Raw genomic sequence first — 20,211 nt, forward strand, 5'->3', positions numbered from 1 at the left:
TGCCACCATGTTGGGCTCTTATAATAGCCTAAAAGTAAGCTGGTATATAGGAAGTAAGTACTGACAGAGATGGGTGAGGGCAGGCTGCAGGACCAGGAAGTGAAGCCTGGCCAGGTTAACCATGAAAGAGCTTTTAAGTCAGTGAGTACTGTCCTGAATTCCTCTTCTAGCCAACCCATGAGTGGGATCAGGGACTAGAGGCTCTGGCACTCAGCCTAGGGACCCAGATTTCCTCCGGCACCCTCTCTTCCTACATTGCTCCAGAGCAAAACCAAAATTAGTTCTATCTATACAAGCCAGGGTTGGTGTGACACTCTGAAGTGACAGATAAGGCTCAGGAGCTCGGGCTCTGCCAGAGGCGGGTCTGGGCTTGGCTCTTAGTTCAGCTACAAACAGTCTGTGTTCTCTGAGCCACAGTGTCTACATCTCTAAATCGGGATAATAAAGAGTATTCTTTTAGGGTTAGATGATTCTATGTGGAAGCTAGACACCTGGGCATACAGAAAGCCTTTGACAAACTAGAGCTTGATGACAATAATGATGATGATGATATTGTTATTATTATTACTATTATTATTACCATCACTAAAGCACCAGCAGTGGAACAGCAGGGAGGTGGGAGTGGGGGACAGTCAGGAATTGTGTTTATATGCAGAGAAGTGTTAGATGTTACAAGTTGGGGTGCGGGTGTTGAGGTGGGGAGAGACTGACTGAGAGACGTTGAGAAAGGTAGATGGAAACTGGCCCCTCCTAACTAGGTGATGAAGCCCAGGGTTACAAGCCGGTTCCAAGTGGGAGGGCCCGGGGCTCCTGGGAACAGAGAAGCAGTCACACTTGTTGAACAGGGACAAGATATGGGGAGGATGCCTGGGTTTCCCCATTGGAACCGTGACCGGTAGTGAGGGCCATGAGTACCGGTGTGTGTGTGTGTGTGTGTGTGTGTGTGTGTGTGATCTTGTCCTCGCCAGGGCTGCCCTGGGCCCTGGGGAAGGCTGCGGGCGACCCAGTGGCTGTGAGCTCTTACAGGCACATGTGTCTTTCCATGCAGTAAACAGGATGGGTGTCTAGGTCAGCTTCCCCGCTCTTCCCGCCTACTCTTCCCCTGGGGGTAGCTGACCCACCCAATTCCCCTGCTCCGCACCCAGGGCTCCTGAACTCTCAATGACAGCTGTCTGAACCCTTCCTTGTCACTAACAGAGGTATGCCACTCCTTCAACACCGGGGTACCCAGAACCTCAGAACTTAACCACAGCCCCAGAATTCCCCATGTCTAACTGCACTGTGGATGTGTGAGAGGACAGGCACCTGCAGGTAGAGGCATGCCAGGAGAGAGATGGGAGCTGGAAATGGTCACCTGTCTCCAGTCTTCGTGCCTCTGTGCATGCTGGCTCACCCAGCTTACTCTATCCAGTGGCTTTGCTCTCTTTATATCCTGGGGGTCTCACCTGTTTGTGAGCCCTGCTTCCTAAGTACCCCCACCCTGCCGCCTCCAAAAGACAGCAACACCTATCTCCTCGGATGCTCCTGTCCCCACCCTGTGCCCCAAATTCCTGGGGTTAGGCAACTGGAACACTTTTGCATCCGTCTCATCTTATTCTTTCCCCTCCCTCCCGATGGCCTGCTCGAGAGCTCTCTCTGTTTCAACACAGGCTCTCGCTCACAATTAAGCTTCATTACCCTATCTGTGGATAGGCCCTGAGTCACTGGAGGAGGGATCTTAGGCGGCCCAGCCCTGTTACCTTTTCCCAACCTACAGTATAAGGGGTAGTGGCAAGAAGAAAGACTCTGGAAAGCAGGGGAGTCTGGGAACAGAGAGAGAAGGCTGTGGGTCCTGGGGAAGGAGAATAAGGAAGCAAGGAAGGAAAGGAAAAGGTGTCAGCCCAGAGGAAGAGAGAAGGGAACAAGTCGGCTGGGCTGCAGACATCCTCAGGGGAGAGAGGGGACTGGGCAGAGATGAAGCTACAGGGGTCTCTGGCCTGTCTCCTGCTGGCCCTATGTCTGGGTGGTGGGGCAGCTAACCCGCTGCACAGTGGAGGGGAGGGCACAGGGGCAAGTGCTGCCCACGGAGCAGGAGATGCCATTAGCCATGGAATTGGAGAGGCTGTGGGCCATGGGGCTAAAGAAGCAGCCAGCTCTGGAATCCAGGACGCCCTAGGCCAGGGGCACGGAGAGGAAGGTGGCTCCGCATTGATGGGGAGCAGAGGTGATGTTTTTGAGCACCGGCTTGGGGAAGCAGCGAGATCTCTCGGGAACGCTGGGAATGAGATTGGCAGACAGGCTGAGGATATCATTCGCCAAGGGGTAGATGCTGTCCACAACGCTGGGTCCTGGGTGAGTGGCTGGGAAGCCGGCATGCAGACAGGGGGTGGGGGTGGCTGGGTCAAGAACCTTGAGAGATGGATCAGAGGGTGAAGAGATGGTTTCTTTTGTTGTCATGAATCTTCCCTCTCCTGCATGGTCCCCCTCCCCCATCCTTCTCTACCTGATGGTGCTGATTCCCTTTCTCTTATGATTGTCAGACTAAGGACGGGTGTATTGTCTTTGCAGGGGACATCTGGAGGTCATGGCGCATATGGCTCTCAAGGTGGTGCTGGAGTCCAGGGCAATCCTGGTCCTCAAGGGACACCCTGGGCCTCAGGAGGCAACTATGGGACTAACTCTCTGGGTGGCTCTGTGGGTCAGGGTGGCAATGGTGGACCACTCAACTATGAAACCAATGCCCAGGTAAAGTCACTACCCAGACCTGTCCCTCAACCCTGTTCTCTCCACCCTTCCTTATCTCTGGATCCTAAACTCGGTCTCTGCCTCCCTGCAGGGAGCTGTGGCTCAGCCTGGTTACGGGACAGTGAGAGGCAACAACCAGAACTCAGGGGTAAGACAGAAGTGTGCGTGGGACACAGTGGCAGGGATGAGTGGGAGCCGGGGGGGGGGGAGGTGGAGGTCACAAGGGAAGAGGGAGGGAACTGGCAAGGGGCAAGAAAGCCAAGCCACAGGCAGCGAGAGAAGCCTGACCTGTGGAAGTCGTTTTGCTATCTCGTCCCTCATGGTATCCCCTTCCATCCACAGTGTACCAACCCCCCACCTTCTGACTCCCACGAAAGCTTCAGTAACTCTGGGGTAAGAGGGGTGCTGTCTCTGGTTCGGCTCTGGGAAGGCGGGATGCACTGCTTTCTGGGGGTGGGGGTGGGGGAAGCTATGCAGGTCCCTGTAAGGGGACAAGGAAGACCATTGTGGGGGCTCTGTCCTTAGACTTTGCTCTGTTCTTCTGGCCCTTAGGGAAGCAGCAATGATGGCAGTCATGGGGGCCAAGGCAGTCATGGTAGTAATGGTCAGGGCAATAGCAGCGGAGGCGGTGGTCAAGGCAACAGCGACAACAATGGCAGCAGGGGCAGCAACAGTGGCAACAGTGGCAGCAGCAGCAGCAGCAACAGTGGCAACAGTAACAGTGGCAACAGTGGCAACAGTGGCAATGGCAGCAATGGTGGTTCTGGGTCCCGGGTGAGTTTCTTCCTTAGGACTGGATCACAGTCCCAGTAGTGAGGACACAGGCTCTGGAGTTTCCCTTAAAGCTGTCACAGCCCTCGAGTAGACAGCTTCAGTGACAGTGGTCATCTGCAACTCCTTCAGCCCCACCCCCCACTTTCCCCGCCCTTAATGACAGGGTTCCTTTCGCAGGTGCACGACTGTGCACTCTGCCATGGTGGGAAAGCTCTGGCCCGGACCTAACCTTTACTGCTTGCTGAGCAGAGCCGAGGGGGAAGAGGGGGGGAAGAAGGCAGGTGGGCATAGGATAATATTGTAATCTCCAGCACAGGGAAAGCTGAGGCAGGAGGATTGCTATGAATATGAGGGCAGCCAGGGCTACATAGCTATGTCTTAAACAAAGCAAATAAGAAAATCCCCACTTGTTTGGGGTGCTTCCAGGAGAATAAGGGAAGGTTGTTACCATGGAGACTTAAGGATAGCTGCAGTGTAGACAACACTAGTAACTGTGCACGCGTGAGGCCCCCATGTGATGAGTGAGAGCCCCAGGAGAGGCACCTTAGAGAGGAGCTGAGAGAGACAGAGACAAGGAGAGACAGAGAGAGACGGAGTTCAAACTTGGAGGCTACACGAGTTTCCTTAGGGGTATGAGAATGTGCCACCCAAAGGAGGAGGTTGGTGCTGGTGCCCAGTGGTGGAGAGTGCTTGTCTGGGGTGTACTAAGTCTGTGTTCCATCCTCAGTTCCACATAAGCCAAATGTGGTGACAACACTCCTGCAACCCTAGCTCCTGCGGGTAGAGGCAAGATCAGGAGTTAAGGCCATCCATGGCTACATAATGAATTCAAGGTTAAACTGGGTTACATGAGAACCAAAAAATTCACCACCAACAAACAAACCCAAATAAATAAAGGCCAGTTGCAAGTGGTTTTATGTGAAGAGTCTGAGACCACCCTCTCTCCCCATTCAGGACATAGAAACATCTAATTTTGATGAAGGCTATTCAGTCTCCAGGGTAAGAACCCTAGGGTCCCATTTACCTTTTGTTTTGTTTTGTTTTGTTTTGTTTTTGTTTTGGTAAGCAAAGGTTCATAAGGGCGAGGGTGGACAAGCCCAGCCTGCCCCCTAGAGGTAGCTGCTTTAATTTTTTACATGGTATATATGTGTATGTAGGTCATACATGCAGGTGCCCACGGAGGCCAGACTGGTAGATCCCCTAGAGGTGGAGTTCACAAAGTTTTGAACCTCCCAACATGAGTCCTGGCTCCTGAACTTGGGTCCTCTCGAAGAACGTGTGCTCTTAACCTCTGAGGCATCTCTTCAGCCCCAATAGCAGCTTCTTATAGTTGTGTGTGTGTGTGTGCGTGCGCTTGCATGCACTCAAGAGGGAGAGAGAGGGAGAGAGAGAGAGAGAGAGAGAGAGAGAGAGAGAGAGAGAGAGAGAGAGAGAGAGAGAGAGAGAGAGAGAGAGAGAGAGAGAGAGATAACAGCTCCGTCACTGTGTATTTTCAAACCCCGGGCCAGGCCTGGCCTTCTATTGCTGAAGTTCAACTGCCTCTCACAACCAGTTGGCCAAAGCCGGGGAAGGATGGAGGCTGGGAGCTCCTGAGTCTCTTTGCATATGCTTTAGGGACATTATTTCCTTGCAGGGAACTGGCAGCAGAGGTGGAAGTGGTGGTGGAAACAAACCTGAGGTGAGTGGACACTGGAGATACTGGAAGAGCTGTCAGGGATGGGGCTTGGCTGCACGTGGTAACATTGTCTCCAAGAAGTGCTAACTACAATGCTGCCATAGTGGGGCTGGGACTACAGAACAGCAGGAGACTGAGAAAAAAAAATCTTTCCCTTACAGTGTAACAACCCAGGGAATGATGTGCGCATGGCCGGAGGATCTGGGAGTCAGGTGAGAGACAGACAAATTCACAGGCACAGCGGCAGCCTTTCACCACTGTAGTGTGGCCTCACGCAGGAGCCCACTCTGCTCAGCATCATTACTGATGCTCACCTTCAGGCAACCTGGGAGGGAATCCAGACTTGACAAGGAAGCTACCAAACAGAGGCCTCTAAAACCTCAAGTCTCCAAAGTCACAGTGGACAGCAGGACAGCAGGACAGCAAGACAGCATTCCTTCATTTCTGATGCGTGTGTGTGCATAATACCCTAGACCTTGGTCATGCTAGGCAGCCACTCTACCACTGAACCACATTCCAGCCCCTCACTGGGGGATTCTAGGCAGGGGCTCTACCACTGAGCCACATCCCAGCCCCTCACTGGGGGATTCTAGGCAGGGGCTCTACCACTGAGCCACATCCCAGCCCCTCACTGGGGGATTCTAGGCAGGGGCCCTACCACTGAGCCACATCCCAGCCCCTCACTGGGGGATTCTAGGCAGGGGCTCTACCACTGAGCAGCCTGCCCCCTACCCTACTCAGCTTCTAAATGCTGGTTGGATTTTAGGCAAGTGTTCTACCATGGAACTAAAATCTTCTTTCTTTCTTTCTTTCTTTCTTTCTTTCTTTCTTTCTTTCTTTCTTTCTTTCTTTCTTTCTTTCTTTCTCTCTCTCTCTCTCTCTCTCTCNCTTTCTTTCTTTCTTTCTTTCTTTCTTTCTTTCTTTCTCTCTCTCTCTCTCTCTCTCTCTCTCTCTCTCTCTCTCTCTCTCTCTCTCTTTCTTTTGGCAAGTTCTCAATTACAGGATCTCTCCATACTGCCCTCAAACTCATAGCAATCCTACTGGCTAAGCCTTAAAAGTGCTGAGATTACAGGCATAAATCACCAAGCCCAGCTTCTTTTTAGTTTTTATCTTCAGATAAGGGCTCACTAAGTACCGCAGGCTGGCCTTTACCTTTGATAGCAAAGTCTTATTATGCATTATGCTTTGCTATATATCCAGATGAGGCAGTAAAGAATCCATGTGTAAACCAGTCTGATTTTATTTGTTTGTTTTGGAGATAGACTCTACCCCAGGCTAACCTTAGACTTTTGATGTTCCTGCCTCAGCCTCATGATCGCCGGAGTTACGGGTGTGTGCCACTCTGCCCACTGTCAGTATTTTATTAGCCTATTTCAAATGTCCCATCCCTGGCCAGTGACCAGAACCCACTGAACTCTAAGAGCGTGCACACACCTTCCTAGTTATTCTGAAAATCTGGGCACTAGGGTCAGTACCTGCAGTGACGATTCGGGTTGAGTAAGTATGACACCCGGGTCCACACCTAGAGGTCTTGTGCAAAATGCAGGTTGAGCCAGCAGATCTGGGGTGGGGCTGGAATTCTGAGTTTCTCATCCCTTCCCTGGAGATGCTGAGGCTGCAGGGCTGGGCCCTGGTGGCATCAGGGGTCACTGGGCAGGGAGCAAGATAAGACTGGGAGAAGATAGAGTGTGATGGAGGTGTGTGTGTGCAGGAGGCCTAGCAGAGGCAGCTCTCTGAAGAACTTGAATATTAGGCTGCTAAGTTTTATGGGTGCTCAGGTTTTAGGAGCAACTCTTTTACCTTGTTAACTCTTGTTCCTTATTTACTTATTTACTTATTAATCAGCGTTAAGAACACAGAGAGCCTGTTAGGCTTTGTGGCACACACCTCCCAGCACTTGGGAGGCAGAGGCAGGTGGATCTCAATGAGTTCCAGGTCAGTCTAGTGTACAAAGTGTATTCCAGGACAGCCAGGTCTACACAGAGACACCTTGTCTTGAAAAACAGAACAACCAAACCAAACCACAGCAAGAAGAAGACCATCAACAACAGCACCAGGTTTTTTCCTATGGTCTCTGCCATTTTTCCTCTTTTTTCACCTTTTCTTTCTTTTTGGTACTTCAGCAGAGAACAGGGAAGTCCTAGAGGTCCCAGGGGAGGAGCTGCTCTGCCCGTCACTAATCTTCAGTAGCAATACTGACAGGGCAAGTGTCCCCACATCCTGGCCAGGTCTATAGCTAGCTCTGGGAATGAGAAAAGACAATGGAGCTGCTGATCTCTAACCCAGGAGCTGGCTAAGTGGCAACAGTGTGTTCTTTCTCACCCGCTGCCACTCCCTCTCTGCCGGGTGCAGAGACCCGCCCAGCTGGAGTTTCTAGTCTGTTTCAGTTGAGCCCGCTGCCTGGCCGGGGGAGGGCTCCCATGACTTAGTGGCAATGGCGCTTCTCACTGTGTTCTGGGGAAGAGACTATTATCAGCGAGCGATAGATTCACAAGCGTAAGTCAGCAGTCAGCGGGCCCACATGTGACAGGTGGAAGAGAAGAGCTGGGGGACAGAAGGAGCTGCCCACAATTCCTTCTATATCCACACATCCCTCTGTCCTGCCCTCTCCGCTCCCCTCCCTGACTTCTGCACATTATGTTTTCCTAGGAAAGTAAAGAAAGCAGCCATCTCCTTGGAGGCTCCCATGACTACCAGGTGAGCAAGGGACAGTAGGGCAGCTTAGCAGAAGGGATTGTGGAGAGTAGGAGAGAATGCCAAAAGACAAAAGGACTTAAACTACCGGGTGACTACCAGGAAACCAAAATGGTGACTGCGATCTACCTCAGAGCCTACTGATGGCAAGTGGAAAATGAGACAGAAGTAACAGAAGGACAGAGATCCAGGCCTGGAGGTGACACTTGGAGTCACATTTACCGGGGAGGATGAGGCAGGAGGATCACAAGTTCAAGGACTACCTGGTCTATAGGACTGCCTGTGTGTTCATGGCCAGTCTGGACAACTCAGAGAAATCTTACCTTAAAAAGTAAAAAAAAAAAAAAACCAAAAAACTGGAACATGGCTTAGAAGTAGAGCAGCTGCCTAGAATCCCCCAGTGAGGGGCTGGGAACATAGCTCAGTAGAGCCCCTGCCTAGAATCCCCCAGTGAGGACCTGGGGGCATGGCTCAGTGGTAGAGCCCCTGCCTAGAATCTTCCAGTGAGGAGCTAGGGGCGTGGCTCAGAGGTAGAGCCCCTGTACAACATATGTGAGGATCTAGATTCAATTTCCAGTAATGACTCCCAGAGATCAAGAGAATATGCATACATGTCTATGCATGTCTATATATACACACATACACATATGTGCATATAAATGTGCTTAATAGTTAAGTATTGAGAAGCAGAAAGTTGCTGAACTTTGGGCATAAAGATGGGGGTTAAAGGTCAGGTCTGCTCCTTATTATCTATGTATTTTCAGGCAAGTCCTTTGGCCCTTTGTATCTGGGAACCCTGACTTCTTCCCCTGCTTCCTTAACCACTGTACACTTTTCTGTATCATAAACAAACCAAGGCCCAGGGTCCAGGTAGACAGAGGCTGATAACCACTTCTGTTAAAATGCAGTCATCTCAAACAGGTCCTATGGCAAGATAAGGTGTGGTGCTGGGCACACAGTGGGACCACATGTCATCTATTATCATCTCCACTGGTCTTTGAGTGGGGCAGGCAGAATAAAGTTGAGGCAAGGATGTGAAGGTGACAGTCAGGCATGATGGCGGATCACTGTTAATCCCTGTAAATCTGGGGGGAGGATCACTCCATGTTTGTGGCCAGCCTGGGCTACACGGTAAACACACATCTAAAGAGTCTAAGTCAGCCACGTGGTCTAAGTCAACCATCTTTCTGAGATGAGAATCAGGTGTGGGAGAGAGATGAGAAAGGGTTATGGAGAGGAGAGATGCGGGGCCAGTGGTGCAGTGGGTGGGTCTGGAATAGACTGACAGGATTTGTCTGACAGTGGACATGAGTCTTGAACATTTCTCTTCTTTCCCTCTACGCAGGGGCACGGGTCCAATGGCGGCAATGTACAAAAAGAAGCTGTCAGTGGACTCAACACTGTGGTGAGTGGGTGTCTTCCTCTACCCTGGGTTGGGATACTTTATCAATATCCCCCCTGACACCCACATCTCCTGCCTGCTCTTGCTCACCTCCTGCCCTCTCTCATCCATTCCTTAGAACTCTGATGCATCTACCTTGCCCTTCAACATTGACAATTTCTGGGAGGTGAGTTCTGGAAGCTTGTTCCGCTCCCTTTGGAGAAGCAACCCCCACATCCTCAGGCCTCCACATCCTGAGAGAGAGCCACAGCCTCGGCCTTTACATTTGTTTTTATTTTTTGCATATGAATGCTCTACTGGCATAGATGTGTGCACATTGTGTGTGTGTGTGCCCAGCGCCAGCAGAGGCCAGCAGAGGGCATCAGATCTCCTGGAACTGGAGTTACAGACACTGTGAGCCACCATGTGGGTGCTTGGAATGGAATTCAGGTCCCCTGTAACAGCGTCCAGTATTCTTACCCACTTAATGACCTCTTCAGCCCAGACCTTGATCCTTTCTGGCCCCCCAAAAGAGAACAAAACGAAAACCAAACTTCTTTTCATGATCTGACTTAAACATATATCTTATTATTTTCTCTGCAGAATTTTAAGTCCAAGATGGGCTTCATTAACTGGGATGCCATAAACAAGGTAAGGGCTGGAAGGCCATGAACTGCTGACTTGAGAGCAGAGGACCAGAGAGTGGAGAGCTAGACATCTGCATGGTGAGGCAGGGGTAGAGTCATGAAAGCCATTAAAAAAGTATTTAGGTAAATGCTCAAACAAAATGAGTCCACGCGTGGGAGCCAATGGAGACCTGAAAAGAGAGGGTAAATTCATAGATTCCTGGAAGCTGGGCATGAGCGGGTGGGGTGGAGATTGTTAATATTTCAACATAAAGAACAGGAGGACCCTCAACCTCAGTCGAGTCTCTCCTCAGACCTGCAAGAGTGCAGGCACACTATTCTGGCAGTTTTGGAAGAAAAGGCAGTACGGTTGGCGAATTCAAGGCCATCCTGGACTACAGAGGGAGTTTATAGCCTGTTTGGGTGATTTAAGGAGATGACATCTCAGAATTAAAACCCACCAGTGCCTGAGTTGAAACTCCAGGTAGAGCCCCTGCCTAGAATCGCCCAGTGAGGGGCTGGGGGCGTGGCTCAGCAGTAGACCACTTTATCAGGCTCTCTTGTGGCCCTAGATTCAATCTCAAGCACTGAAAAAAGTTTTGTTTTGTTTTGGTTTTTTTGTTTTGTTTTGTTTTGATTTGTCACCCATCTGGTGACAGCAGCTCCCCTGTCCATTTTCCTTGTCTTTCTGGATTTGTCAAACTTCATATGTCCTTGTCCTCACTCAGTAAATTCTCTACCATCATGCCTACTCAATCTGCTGCCTAATCCCTTTTTTTTTTTTTAAGATTTTATTTATTTATTTATTATATGTAAGTACACTGTAGCTGTCTTGAGACACTCCAGAAGAGGGCATCAGATCTTGTTACGGATGGTTATGAGCCATCATGTGGTTGCTGGGATTTGAACTCCGGACCTTCGGAAGAGCAGTCGGGTGCTCTTACCCACTGAGCCATCTCACCAGCCTCGCCTAATCCCTTTTGTACAGAGGTGGGGACTGAATCCAGAGCTGTGTATGCAGCTCTACCTGTAAGCCACGCCTCCAACCACTCACTGGAGGATCCTAGGCAGGGGCTCTACCACTGAGCCACGCCCCCAGCCCCTCACTGGGGGATTCTAGGCAGGGGCTCTGCCACTGAGCCACGCCCCCAGCCCCTCACTGGGGATTCTAGGCAGGTGAATACTGCTGAGCTGTATCCCTAGTTTCTTTTTCACTTCTCATTTTGAGACAGGGATTCAGTAAGTTGTCTGGCAGTCCTTGAACTCAATATCCTCCTGCCTCAGTCTCCTAAGTAGCTGGATTGACAGACCTGAGATTCTGGGCTCAGAAAACTTGGGGGTTAACAGTACACACCCAAGTGATGGGGTGGCCTTCTCAAGAGTCACCAAGACACGTTTAAAAGAGAATATGAATTACTTGCTAAAGTTTAAAAATCGGCACTTAATAATTTAGGTGCCTGGCTTATCTTGAACTATTTGACCAGTCTGGGTCTCCCTTTCCATGGGACAGAGTGACTTTACTCTGTGCTATGGGTTCTTGATCTCCAGTGGCTGCTCTGACCCTGGCCATTGAGCCTTCCCAGGACTTAGGGTCTTTATGGAAAAGTAGGCATTAGTGAGATGGGGGAGAACTGCCTAGACACCAGGAAAGCCTTTTTAACCTCTGAGGGCTGAGGCAAGGAATGAGAGATGCGGATTTCCCCACAGCAGTGCATTTCTGACTTAAATGAACAAAATTAACTTTTTTTTCTTTAAAGTCCTTTATCATTTAACTTTGAGACAGAGCCTTCCAATGTAGCTCCAAGTAGCCTTGAACTTACTAGGTAGCCCAGAATTACCTCAAACCTGAGAGTCTCCTGCCTCAGCCTCTTGAATGCTTGGATTCCAGGCATGCACCGTGCCTGGACAAGAGGTCTGATTGTTTTGTTTTGTTGATGTTTTTTCAAGACAGGGTTTCTCTGTGTAGCCCTGGCTGTCCTGGAACTCACTCTGTAGACCAGGCTGGCCTCGAACTCAATATGCACCTGCCTCTGCTCCCAAGTGCTGGGATTAAAGGCGTGCGCCCCCACTGCCTGGTGAGAGGTCTGTTTTTTTAAGAAACCAGCTTCTGGAGGGATAAGCCTCCTTGCTAAAGTTCTTGGGGGACAGGTGGGTGGGGACTCAGGACTTCAGAGGAGGCCAGGGTACAGGCTTGCACTATACCAGAGCCGCACACATGACCGAGCATTCGTGCTCATGTGGGAATGCTAGGGAGGTAGGAGGTAGGAACTGGCCTTCCAGCAGCCCAGGAGAAAGGCGTGCCGGGCAGACTCGGGCACCCAGCTCCAGTCTTTCCCAGCGGAATGGAACGGATGCCGGTGCCGGAAGCTAAGCACTTTAGCCAATGGGAGGAGTGCGGGGAGGGGCTCTAGCCCAAGCTGGAACATCTGGTTTGTGTGGAGAATAGATAGCATCTTAAAAGATTTTGAGAGCGGGGTCCCTGCTAGCCAACCCTTGGCCACTGCTCCCAGAGATACCCACTGCATTAGCTTCCCCTTAGAGCCTATTTCTTTGCTCAAGACAGGAGGAGCTCTCACAAACCATAACCTCCAGATGAAGAGCTACCAGCTCCATGAGAGGCCCACCATTCTGTCACCCCTAACTCTTACCCTTCTCCCTGGAAATAAACTGTAGCTGTCCCATACTGCTAGTCTTCCCTCCTTTCTTTGCCTTCACTGCTGTCCTAGGACAGGATGGGGAGATGTGTTGGTGACTGTGGTAGCCCTGGGTCCTGAGGGGTTTTTGACAGTTTGTGTTATGTCAAGGAGAGGGACTAGGAGAAGGCAGAGCTGGGCGTGGGCCCACACAGCACAGACCTTTAGCCAGTATCTGGTTCCGGGTTCTGGGGTCCCTGGGGATCCCAGCATGGCTTTCACACGCACGAGGTATCTCTGAAGGCTAAACGGCGGCAGTAGGAGGAGCTGGGCTTTCGGTGAGCAGTGGCAGGCTCCCTGATAACCTGTTGCCTATCGTTTGTTCGCAGGGTCGTGCCCCGTCTCCCAGCACTCGGGCTTTACTCTACTTCCGCAAACTGTGGGAGGTAGGAAAACCCAAAGACCCGGGGATCCTGGCCACCATGGTCCCCTTGCCCCAGTGTCTCCCTCAAAGACATGTAGCCCACCTACCACAACATTGCCACTCTTTTTTTGGGAGGGGGGTTTATGTTTTATTTCTGCAGTGCTGCAGATTGAACAGAGAGCACATGCTAAGCACATGCTAAGCACATGCTAAGCACATGCTAAGCACATGCTAAACAAGTGCTCTATTACTAACCAACATCTGTGGCTGTTATTTCACATTTTTGAGACAGGATCTCACTATGTATCCCTAGCTGGCTTTGAACTTGCTAGCTAGCCCAGGCTAGCCTTGAATTCTCTATGTAACACAGGCTAGCATGGAACCCACAGTCCTCTTGCCTTGGCCTTCTGAGTGCCGGGATCCTGGGTGTATACTGCCACGCCTGATAACTCTCTTCATCTTTGAGATAGGCCATCTCATCATATTTTTATCCCCAATAGCATCTCAAACTCAAGCACCCTCAATTTCCCAAATGCGTTCATACATCCAAACCCAAGCCGCACCTGGCCCTCCCTGCGGCCATCTGGCACCCTGCCCAGTGTGTTACCATTTCTTTACCGAGTTCTGGCACCATGGGTCCTCTCTCATCTCTCCCTCTCCTTCCAGAATTTCAAACGAAGCACACCTTTCTTCAACTGGAAACAGATTGAGGTGAGGGGGGTTGGGTAGAACTTTGGGGATACGGCATCTCGGCTCTAGTGACTCAGGGCTGGCAGCCCTTGACAGACGGCTTGCTGATTTTCTTCCTGTCCCTGATGACGGAGGACACCTTCCCTTCCCTCTCCTGGGTTTGTGCAACCCTGACTTGGGTGGAGAGGGAGAGAGAGAGAGAGAGAGAGAGAGAGAGAGAGAGAGAGAGAGAGAGAGAGAGAGAGAGAGAGCTCGAGGGAAGCAATGAGTCTTGGAAGGAAGGAGGCCTGGGGTGGGAGGGGTCTCCCTAGGATAAAATCCCAGGGCAGGAGGCTGAGACACTCACTGTACAAGAGTAGAACCATGANAGAGAGAGAGAGAGAGAGAGAGAGAGAGAGAGAGAGAGAGAGAGAGCTCGAGGGAAGCTATGAGTCATGGAAGGAAGGAGGCCTGGGGTGGGAGGGGTCTCCCTAGGATAAAATCCCAGGGCAGGAGGCTGAGACACTCACTGTACAAGAGTAGAACCATGAAGCCAGTCACTGCCTCTGCTCTGCTGCTTATCCTGCTGGGTGTGGCCTGGCGTGGAGACAGCCACAGCTGGGTGGGTACTGAGGGAAAGTGGGTTTGGTGGGGGGAACCACAAGATGGAAGGACTTGGGGTTAACTCTCAAGGGATGGCAAGAGGGCTTTAGGGGAGGAGTGTCGAGGGGAATAAGGAAGGTAAAGTCAAGTCCAGGCAGGTCCAGAGGCCTGAGTAGCTGGGTCTTGGGTATGATGAGCAGGTCCACCGGATCATGGAGAAAGCTACACCTCAGTGTTGTGTGGCTAGTGGCCTTTGGGAACCAGAACTGAGGAGAGATTATCTGAGTTCCTTATGCACATATGTAGGACTAGAGTGACTACAGTGTAATTTTTTTTTTCAAGAAAAATTAGAAATCTGATTTTAAATCATTTGCAACTAATTTGTTTTTTTCTAAGAAGACCAAACAAAAGGGTCTAGAGGCCTTTGAGTGGCCGGTTTATAACCTCAGTACCAGAGCTGGTGGTGGGGCTAAGACTCAGTATCAGGGGACTGGAGATGTGGCTCAGTGATAGAGCCCTGCCTAGAATTCCCCCAGTGAGGGGCTGGGGGGGGGCGTGGCTCAGTGGTAGAGCCTCTGCCTAGAGTAGATTTGATCCTATGGCCTCCATCAGATATGAAGGAGCTGTAGCGTGTGCACTGTAGACATCTTTAAATGTTTCCATGCCTGTCTTCCCTGTGCTGGGAACCATCCTATCACTGAGCTCCAGCTACCTCATGGAGACCAGACAGCATCTGCATAGCAGGATTAAGAGGCCTACAGGGAGCAGCAGGGGCTGGTGTAGGTTCATGGCTGGCTGGGCTAAGGGACCTGTGTGGGTTGCCTTTGTTGCTCTAGCACCAGTCAACACTCAGAGCTTCCAACCCTGCAGCCTGTGTGGAGGTGGCGCTGTTGCCTAACTGGGCCCTCCACCATGGCTTCCCAACCTGTGTCCTATATCTGTCTGGGCCATCAGCTTCCTCCAGGCCTACTGGACTGAGCTGGGACCATTATAGGGGTGGGGTGGGACAGGTAGAGCCCTGAGAGGAGGCAGAGTTGAGGTGGTGCAGTGTGTGTGCTCTGGAAGGTTGGCAAGGCCTGGAGGACTGTGGCGACACTGACCTTGGCTTCTGACTCCCGTTTAGGGCTCAGATCTGTCATCTCTGCAGAAGAGGGCAGGTGGTGCTGATCAAGTGAGTCTCTTTGTCCACGGGCTCCCCTGGAAGGACCTGGGTCTTCTCCCAGCTGGCTAAGCTGAAATTCTCTTCCTTCTCTCCTACTGACAGTTTTCTAAGCCTGAAGCAAGACAAGATCTTTCAGCTGACTCATCCAAGGCAAGATCTCCTTCCCTGACCCCCCACTTAAAAGCCACCTTTTTCCCTCTGGGTTTCTTGTTCTTACCTCCCGTGTCACCCTGGAGGAGCTGGGATGGATTGCAGATGAGGAGGGGAAGGAGGAATCTGGGCACCAGTTAACCCTGTTGGGTAACAGGAAAGAAAGCCCCCGATACACAGAGGGGACAAAGCATGGCTTCTAATAAGCCAGCTGTCTGGGCACAGAAGTGACACTTCTCCTTCTCCTCTGCACCCATGCCCCTTTGTTCCCACAGAACTACTACAATAACCAGCAGGTGAATCCTACCTACAACTGGCAATACTATGCCAAGACCACTGCCAAGGTGAGTTTTGAGAAAACTCTGTTTCCTCAGGGTGGGGGTGGGGGTGTCTCTGCTTGGAGCAGGGAGCGGCTTCTCTCTTCCCTCCATCCCACTGTGTAAGGAGGATGCCAGTGGGTGGGGTACCCCAGACAGACACCCAGCAGCTAGGAAGTAGGTGCAGGAGAGAGACCTAGGCCACACGGGAGGCTTGCCTCGGGGCGTTGCTCTTGCTTGCCAGTTGTGGGGCAGCAGCTGGAGTAGGGGATAGTATCCCAGCACATCCCAGAAGTGAAGCTTTGGGACTTTTGGTTGGTCGGGAACTGAAGGCTTCCTTGCCCCTCTGAGGAATTAGAGAAGGGAGGAGAAGAGACTTGAGAGGTTTGTTTTGTGGAGTTGCAGATATGTCAGTCTTAGGGGTGTGAGGTGGCTCAGAGGGTAAAGGGGCTTGCTGCCAAGCCTCATAGCCTGAGATTGAACCCCTGGACCCACATGGTGAAAGGAGAGAGCTGACTCCGCTACGTTGTCCGCTGACCTCCACGTGTATACTGAGGCCCAAATACATACATACACAAAATATACTTTTTTTAAAAAAAAATACATTATTTAAAAAAAAAAAGAAATATACAGTCTTAGGAGTTAGGGGTGTGGCTTCAAGGCAGAGTACATACCTGTCTCACAGAGGAAAGCCCCAGGCTCTGTTCCTAGCATTGCAAACCCATCAACCTGCCAACCAACCAGCCAAAAAATAAACAAGGTGATATTATAATGCCAGAGAGTGAATATGTTAGACACCAGCATGGCTGACAAGGACAGCCAGGCCAGGGACCTCTTTCCATTTCTCCTCTGAGATAAGAGAAACTGCAGCGAGGCCACACATAGCCTACCATCACAGCAACCTGGGCTGGGGCTGGGGTAGGATGGTGGCTGAGGCAGGGGGATGATGAGAAGTTCAGGGACTGCCTTGGCTATGGTGCACATCTAGCCTGGGCACTTACTGTCTCAAAATATAAAGGCCAAGGGTGCATCTCGGTGGTAGGGTGCTTCCTAGTGTGTGTGCGCGCGCGACTCTGCGCTCCACTTCTCTCAGCACCTCTCGAAAACAAAGACAAAAGCAAGCAAGCAAACAAACACTTGAGGAACTATTGGTGAGGAAGAGGAGCAGAGGAAGTGAGCGCTACCATGGGCCTCACCCGGCTTCTGTGTGTAGCTGACCTCCATCCCTCCCACAGGCAGGAGAGGTCTCCTCCCCCACTCCTCTATTCCACTGTGTGTTTGGGGGATTCAATATCATCCTGGACAAAAAGGATGCTCAGGAGGGAAAGGCCATAGACTGAATCTCTACAACCAGCGGGAAGGGCTTTGCTGATAATGTTGGCTTATCATGGGGATCTTGGGGAGCCTGAGGCCAAGAGGTAGGCTAGAAAGGGCTGCCATGGCTTCCTGTGACCTCCTTTGATCTCTTCCCAGGCGGGAGTCACACCTTCATCTTCCTCGGTGAGTACCAGGGTGTGCATGGGGGACAGGGTTGAGGAGGCAGAAGGGACTCCACCCCCACCCCGCCGCAGAGGCTGCTGAGGGTGCTGGTGACAGTGTGGTGCCCACTCAGCCATTCCTCTTGTCCTGCAGGCTTCCCGGGCACAACCTGGCCTGCTGAAGTGGCTGAAGTTTTGGTAGGTAAGTGTCAAGGCTGAGGGCCAGGAGCAGGAGGAGCCACCTCTGGAAGCTGAGTATTTCCTTGGCCCTCAGTGAGCAGCACTGGAAGACTGGCGTCCTTGGGGTGCATACTGAAGAACCATTAGGAAGAGCACCTGCTTCGTGGGGGGTGGAGAAAGACTCCTTAGAAAAAGGCCTAGGAGGCAGGCGGTGGTGGCGCACACCTTTGATCCCAGCACTTGGGAGGCAGAGGCAGGCGGATTTCTGAGTTCAAGGCCAGCCTGGTCTATAAAGTGAGTTCTAGGACAGCCAGGACTACACAGAGAAACCCTGTCTCAAAACAACAACAACAACAACAACAACAACAACAAAAAAAAACCAACCAACCAACCAAACCCAAATGAACAAAGAAAAGATCAGGGGCTGTCTATGAGTGAATGGTGGGTAAAGAACTGAGAGGGAACATTAAGGTTTAGAACCAAGGAGAAGGCTGGTCAGCAACACTGACAGAGAGAAGGCGAAGGTTCAGAGGTGGGGTGAAGACCCCAGGAAGGAAGTCTGTTTTTCTTGTTGATATCTTGCTTTGTATTTTGGAGGCAGGGTCTTTTTGTGTAGCTCAGAGTGGCCTAATCCTCCTGCCTCAGCCTCCTGGAGGCTGGTAGGACAGGCGCTTACCATCCTGCCTGGCCTGGAAAGTGCTTATTCAGTACCTCAATGGGCCCACAACATCTGTTTTATATAGGAGTAAGAGTGAGGGGTCTGAAGGCTGACAGGGAGGACTCTAAGGGGCCCCTGGAGCCAGGAATCTTCATGAAAGGCTTTGTTCTCCATCAGTGTAGGAGTGGTTGGATCCTATCAATTTTTTTCTCCTTCTTTCGTTTTCTTCTAGAACATTCCTTCTAGTCACTGCGGACTCCTCACAGATGCACACAGGTCTTTAGGGAGTTTGATTGTCCTTTCCCAGAGTTCTCCCTGATGCGGCTGACCTACCTGGGCATTACAAGCCTGTCATCTCACCTGGGGACCTGGTTTATCTGTCCTCATTCTCCCCGTTCGATTGTGGTGTCTTGGAGACTAATCAGTTTCGTTGTATAACCAACCAGATCTTCACCTCTTCTTCTGTACGTGACCGGAAGTCCCCAGATCGAGGCAGCGGGAGCGTCCTACTCTCCAGTTTCTCTGTGGAAATAAAACATGACTCTTTGTTTCCCTGAGACTCTCTTGACTCCTTATTCAATAAGACCCTGCTGACCTGGATGCAGGGGGAGTGGAAAGGTGGGTTGGTGGCTGGGAGAACCTGAGCGTGAAATAAGAGATGCGATGGGCCATAGAGAGAGGAGACCTGGGTTTAGGTTTGGGTAACACAGGATCAGCTAGCTGATGGCTTCCTGCAAGTTCCTCTGTCTGCAAAAACAGTTTTTGCCTAACATGAATTACAGTATCACACTTAGTAGCTATAGATGTCTTGATTGCCTGCCTGAAAGCACAATTCCTCAAAACAGGAGATTGGAGTCAGGAGGCTGTTCAAAAGGACACACCAGTTCTGGAGGTGGAGATGCACAGGAACTGACAGACCATCAGGGATGCACGGGACCAGGCAGGACAGACCTGGGCATGCCATACATTCATAGTTAGATGGGGATGAGCAGACGGTGGCCGTGTTTAGGAAGCTGGCAAATGAAGGGGGAGCCAAAGCCACCTTGTCATGTAACAGCTGCTATGACCCTGAGGAAGAAGGTAGGAAACTTTCCCATTAGTGAACCGGTGCATGAGGCACAGGCTGAGGAGCCCCTACCACAGTTCTCCCACACCCTCAATATCCTTTGAGGGGAATAGGAAGTAGAAGAAAGACGAGAAACCCTGCCAAATCAAGTGAGTCCTGTGACCCTTGCAAGTTCGCTAAGCCCTTGGCTGCTGTCTTTGTAGAAACACACAAGGCCTCAAGTTGTGAATCAGTGAAAGCTGGCCCTAACCTGACTCAAGCAAGCCACCTGATCAAGCCTGCTTCTTCTGATCAGAAATTCTGGCCCACAGCTTTGCCCTTATTTGTTTTTTAAATTGAGGCTCCCGTTGTTCATCTACTCTACTGTATTGAGGGCTTTGCCATACCTGGCCACAGCCACATGGGGGCAGATGAGAGGCTGTACCAGGAGAAGGCCTGGTCTCACTTAGGGACAGTGCGACAGTGTATTCTGCTGTGTGAAATGGAATGGGAACCTGTTGGGAACCCAGGTCTCCTGGGGCCAGTCCCCTGGAACCAAGTAACTAGGATCAAGATGGCTCCAGACTCTTAAGGGGCTGTTCCTGGTCCTTTCGAGTTTAACCTGAGGTTGTCTGGTGTAAGGGGCCCTCCAGTAACGGGCAGTGGTCTCTACCTCCTAGCTAACCTGGAGCTAGAAGATATGTTTACCATGTGTGTATGTTTGTGCACGAGCGTGTGTGTGTGTGTGTGTGTGTGTGTGTGTAGGTCAAGGGATAACTTGCCAGAGTGAGGTCTCTCCTACTAAATGGATCCTGGGTGTAGTGGCTATTCCTGGTTGTCAACTTGACTATATTTGAAATGAACTACAATCCAGAATTGGAAGGATCACCAGTGGACCTAATCTGGAGACTGGGAGATAGAAATTTCTGATCTGGATCTTGGTATGGAGATCTTGAGACACAGTGGTGATTGAATCCAGAAGATTAAGACAGGGAGATCTCCAAGTCCAAGATCATCT

At 51.1% G+C, this 20,211-nt stretch overlaps 1 protein-coding gene across 5 annotated transcripts; it reads left to right on the forward strand.

The window, feature by feature from the left end:
* The first annotated feature begins 1,953 nt into the window (after positions 1–1,953).
* Positions 1,954–18,707, forward strand: Dmkn (dermokine). Of its 5 annotated transcripts, XM_021211201.1 has the most exons (19): positions 1,954–2,331; positions 2,548–2,724; positions 2,816–2,872; positions 3,067–3,117; positions 3,277–3,498; positions 4,453–4,497; positions 5,132–5,176; positions 5,335–5,385; positions 7,823–7,870; positions 9,213–9,272; positions 9,388–9,435; positions 9,852–9,899; positions 12,897–12,953; positions 13,598–13,642; positions 15,327–15,374; positions 15,468–15,515; positions 15,791–15,859; positions 17,306–17,332; positions 17,465–17,512. In XM_021211201.1, exons 1-19 carry the CDS (start codon positions 1,954–1,956, stop codon positions 17,510–17,512), a joined length of 1,572 nt encoding a protein of 523 aa, XP_021066860.1. The 5 variants fall into 5 exon arrangements, with proteins under 5 accessions (XP_021066860.1, XP_021066869.1, XP_029399967.1 ...); XM_021211210.1 differs by lacking the exon at positions 7,823–7,870; XM_029544107.1 differs by lacking the exon at positions 4,453–4,497.
* The last annotated feature ends 1,504 nt before the right edge of the window (positions 18,708–20,211 follow it).

The sequence above is a fragment of the Mus pahari genome, chromosome 1 (genome assembly GCF_900095145.1).
Source record: "Mus pahari chromosome 1, PAHARI_EIJ_v1.1, whole genome shotgun sequence".
Classification (NCBI taxonomy): Eukaryota; Metazoa; Chordata; class Mammalia; order Rodentia; family Muridae; genus Mus; species Mus pahari.

Coding starts and splice junctions, on each gene's coding strand:
- Dmkn (XM_021211201.1), top strand. CDS start 1,954: ATGAAGCTACAGGGGTCTCTGGCCTGTCTCCTGCTGGCCCTATGTCTG. Junction 4,498..5,131: donor AAGGCTATTCAGTCTCCAGG/GTAAGAACCCTA, acceptor ATTTCCTTGCAG/GGAACTGGCAGCAGAGGTGG. Junction 9,436..9,851: donor ACATTGACAATTTCTGGGAG/GTGAGTTCTGGA, acceptor TTTTCTCTGCAG/AATTTTAAGTCCAAGATGGG.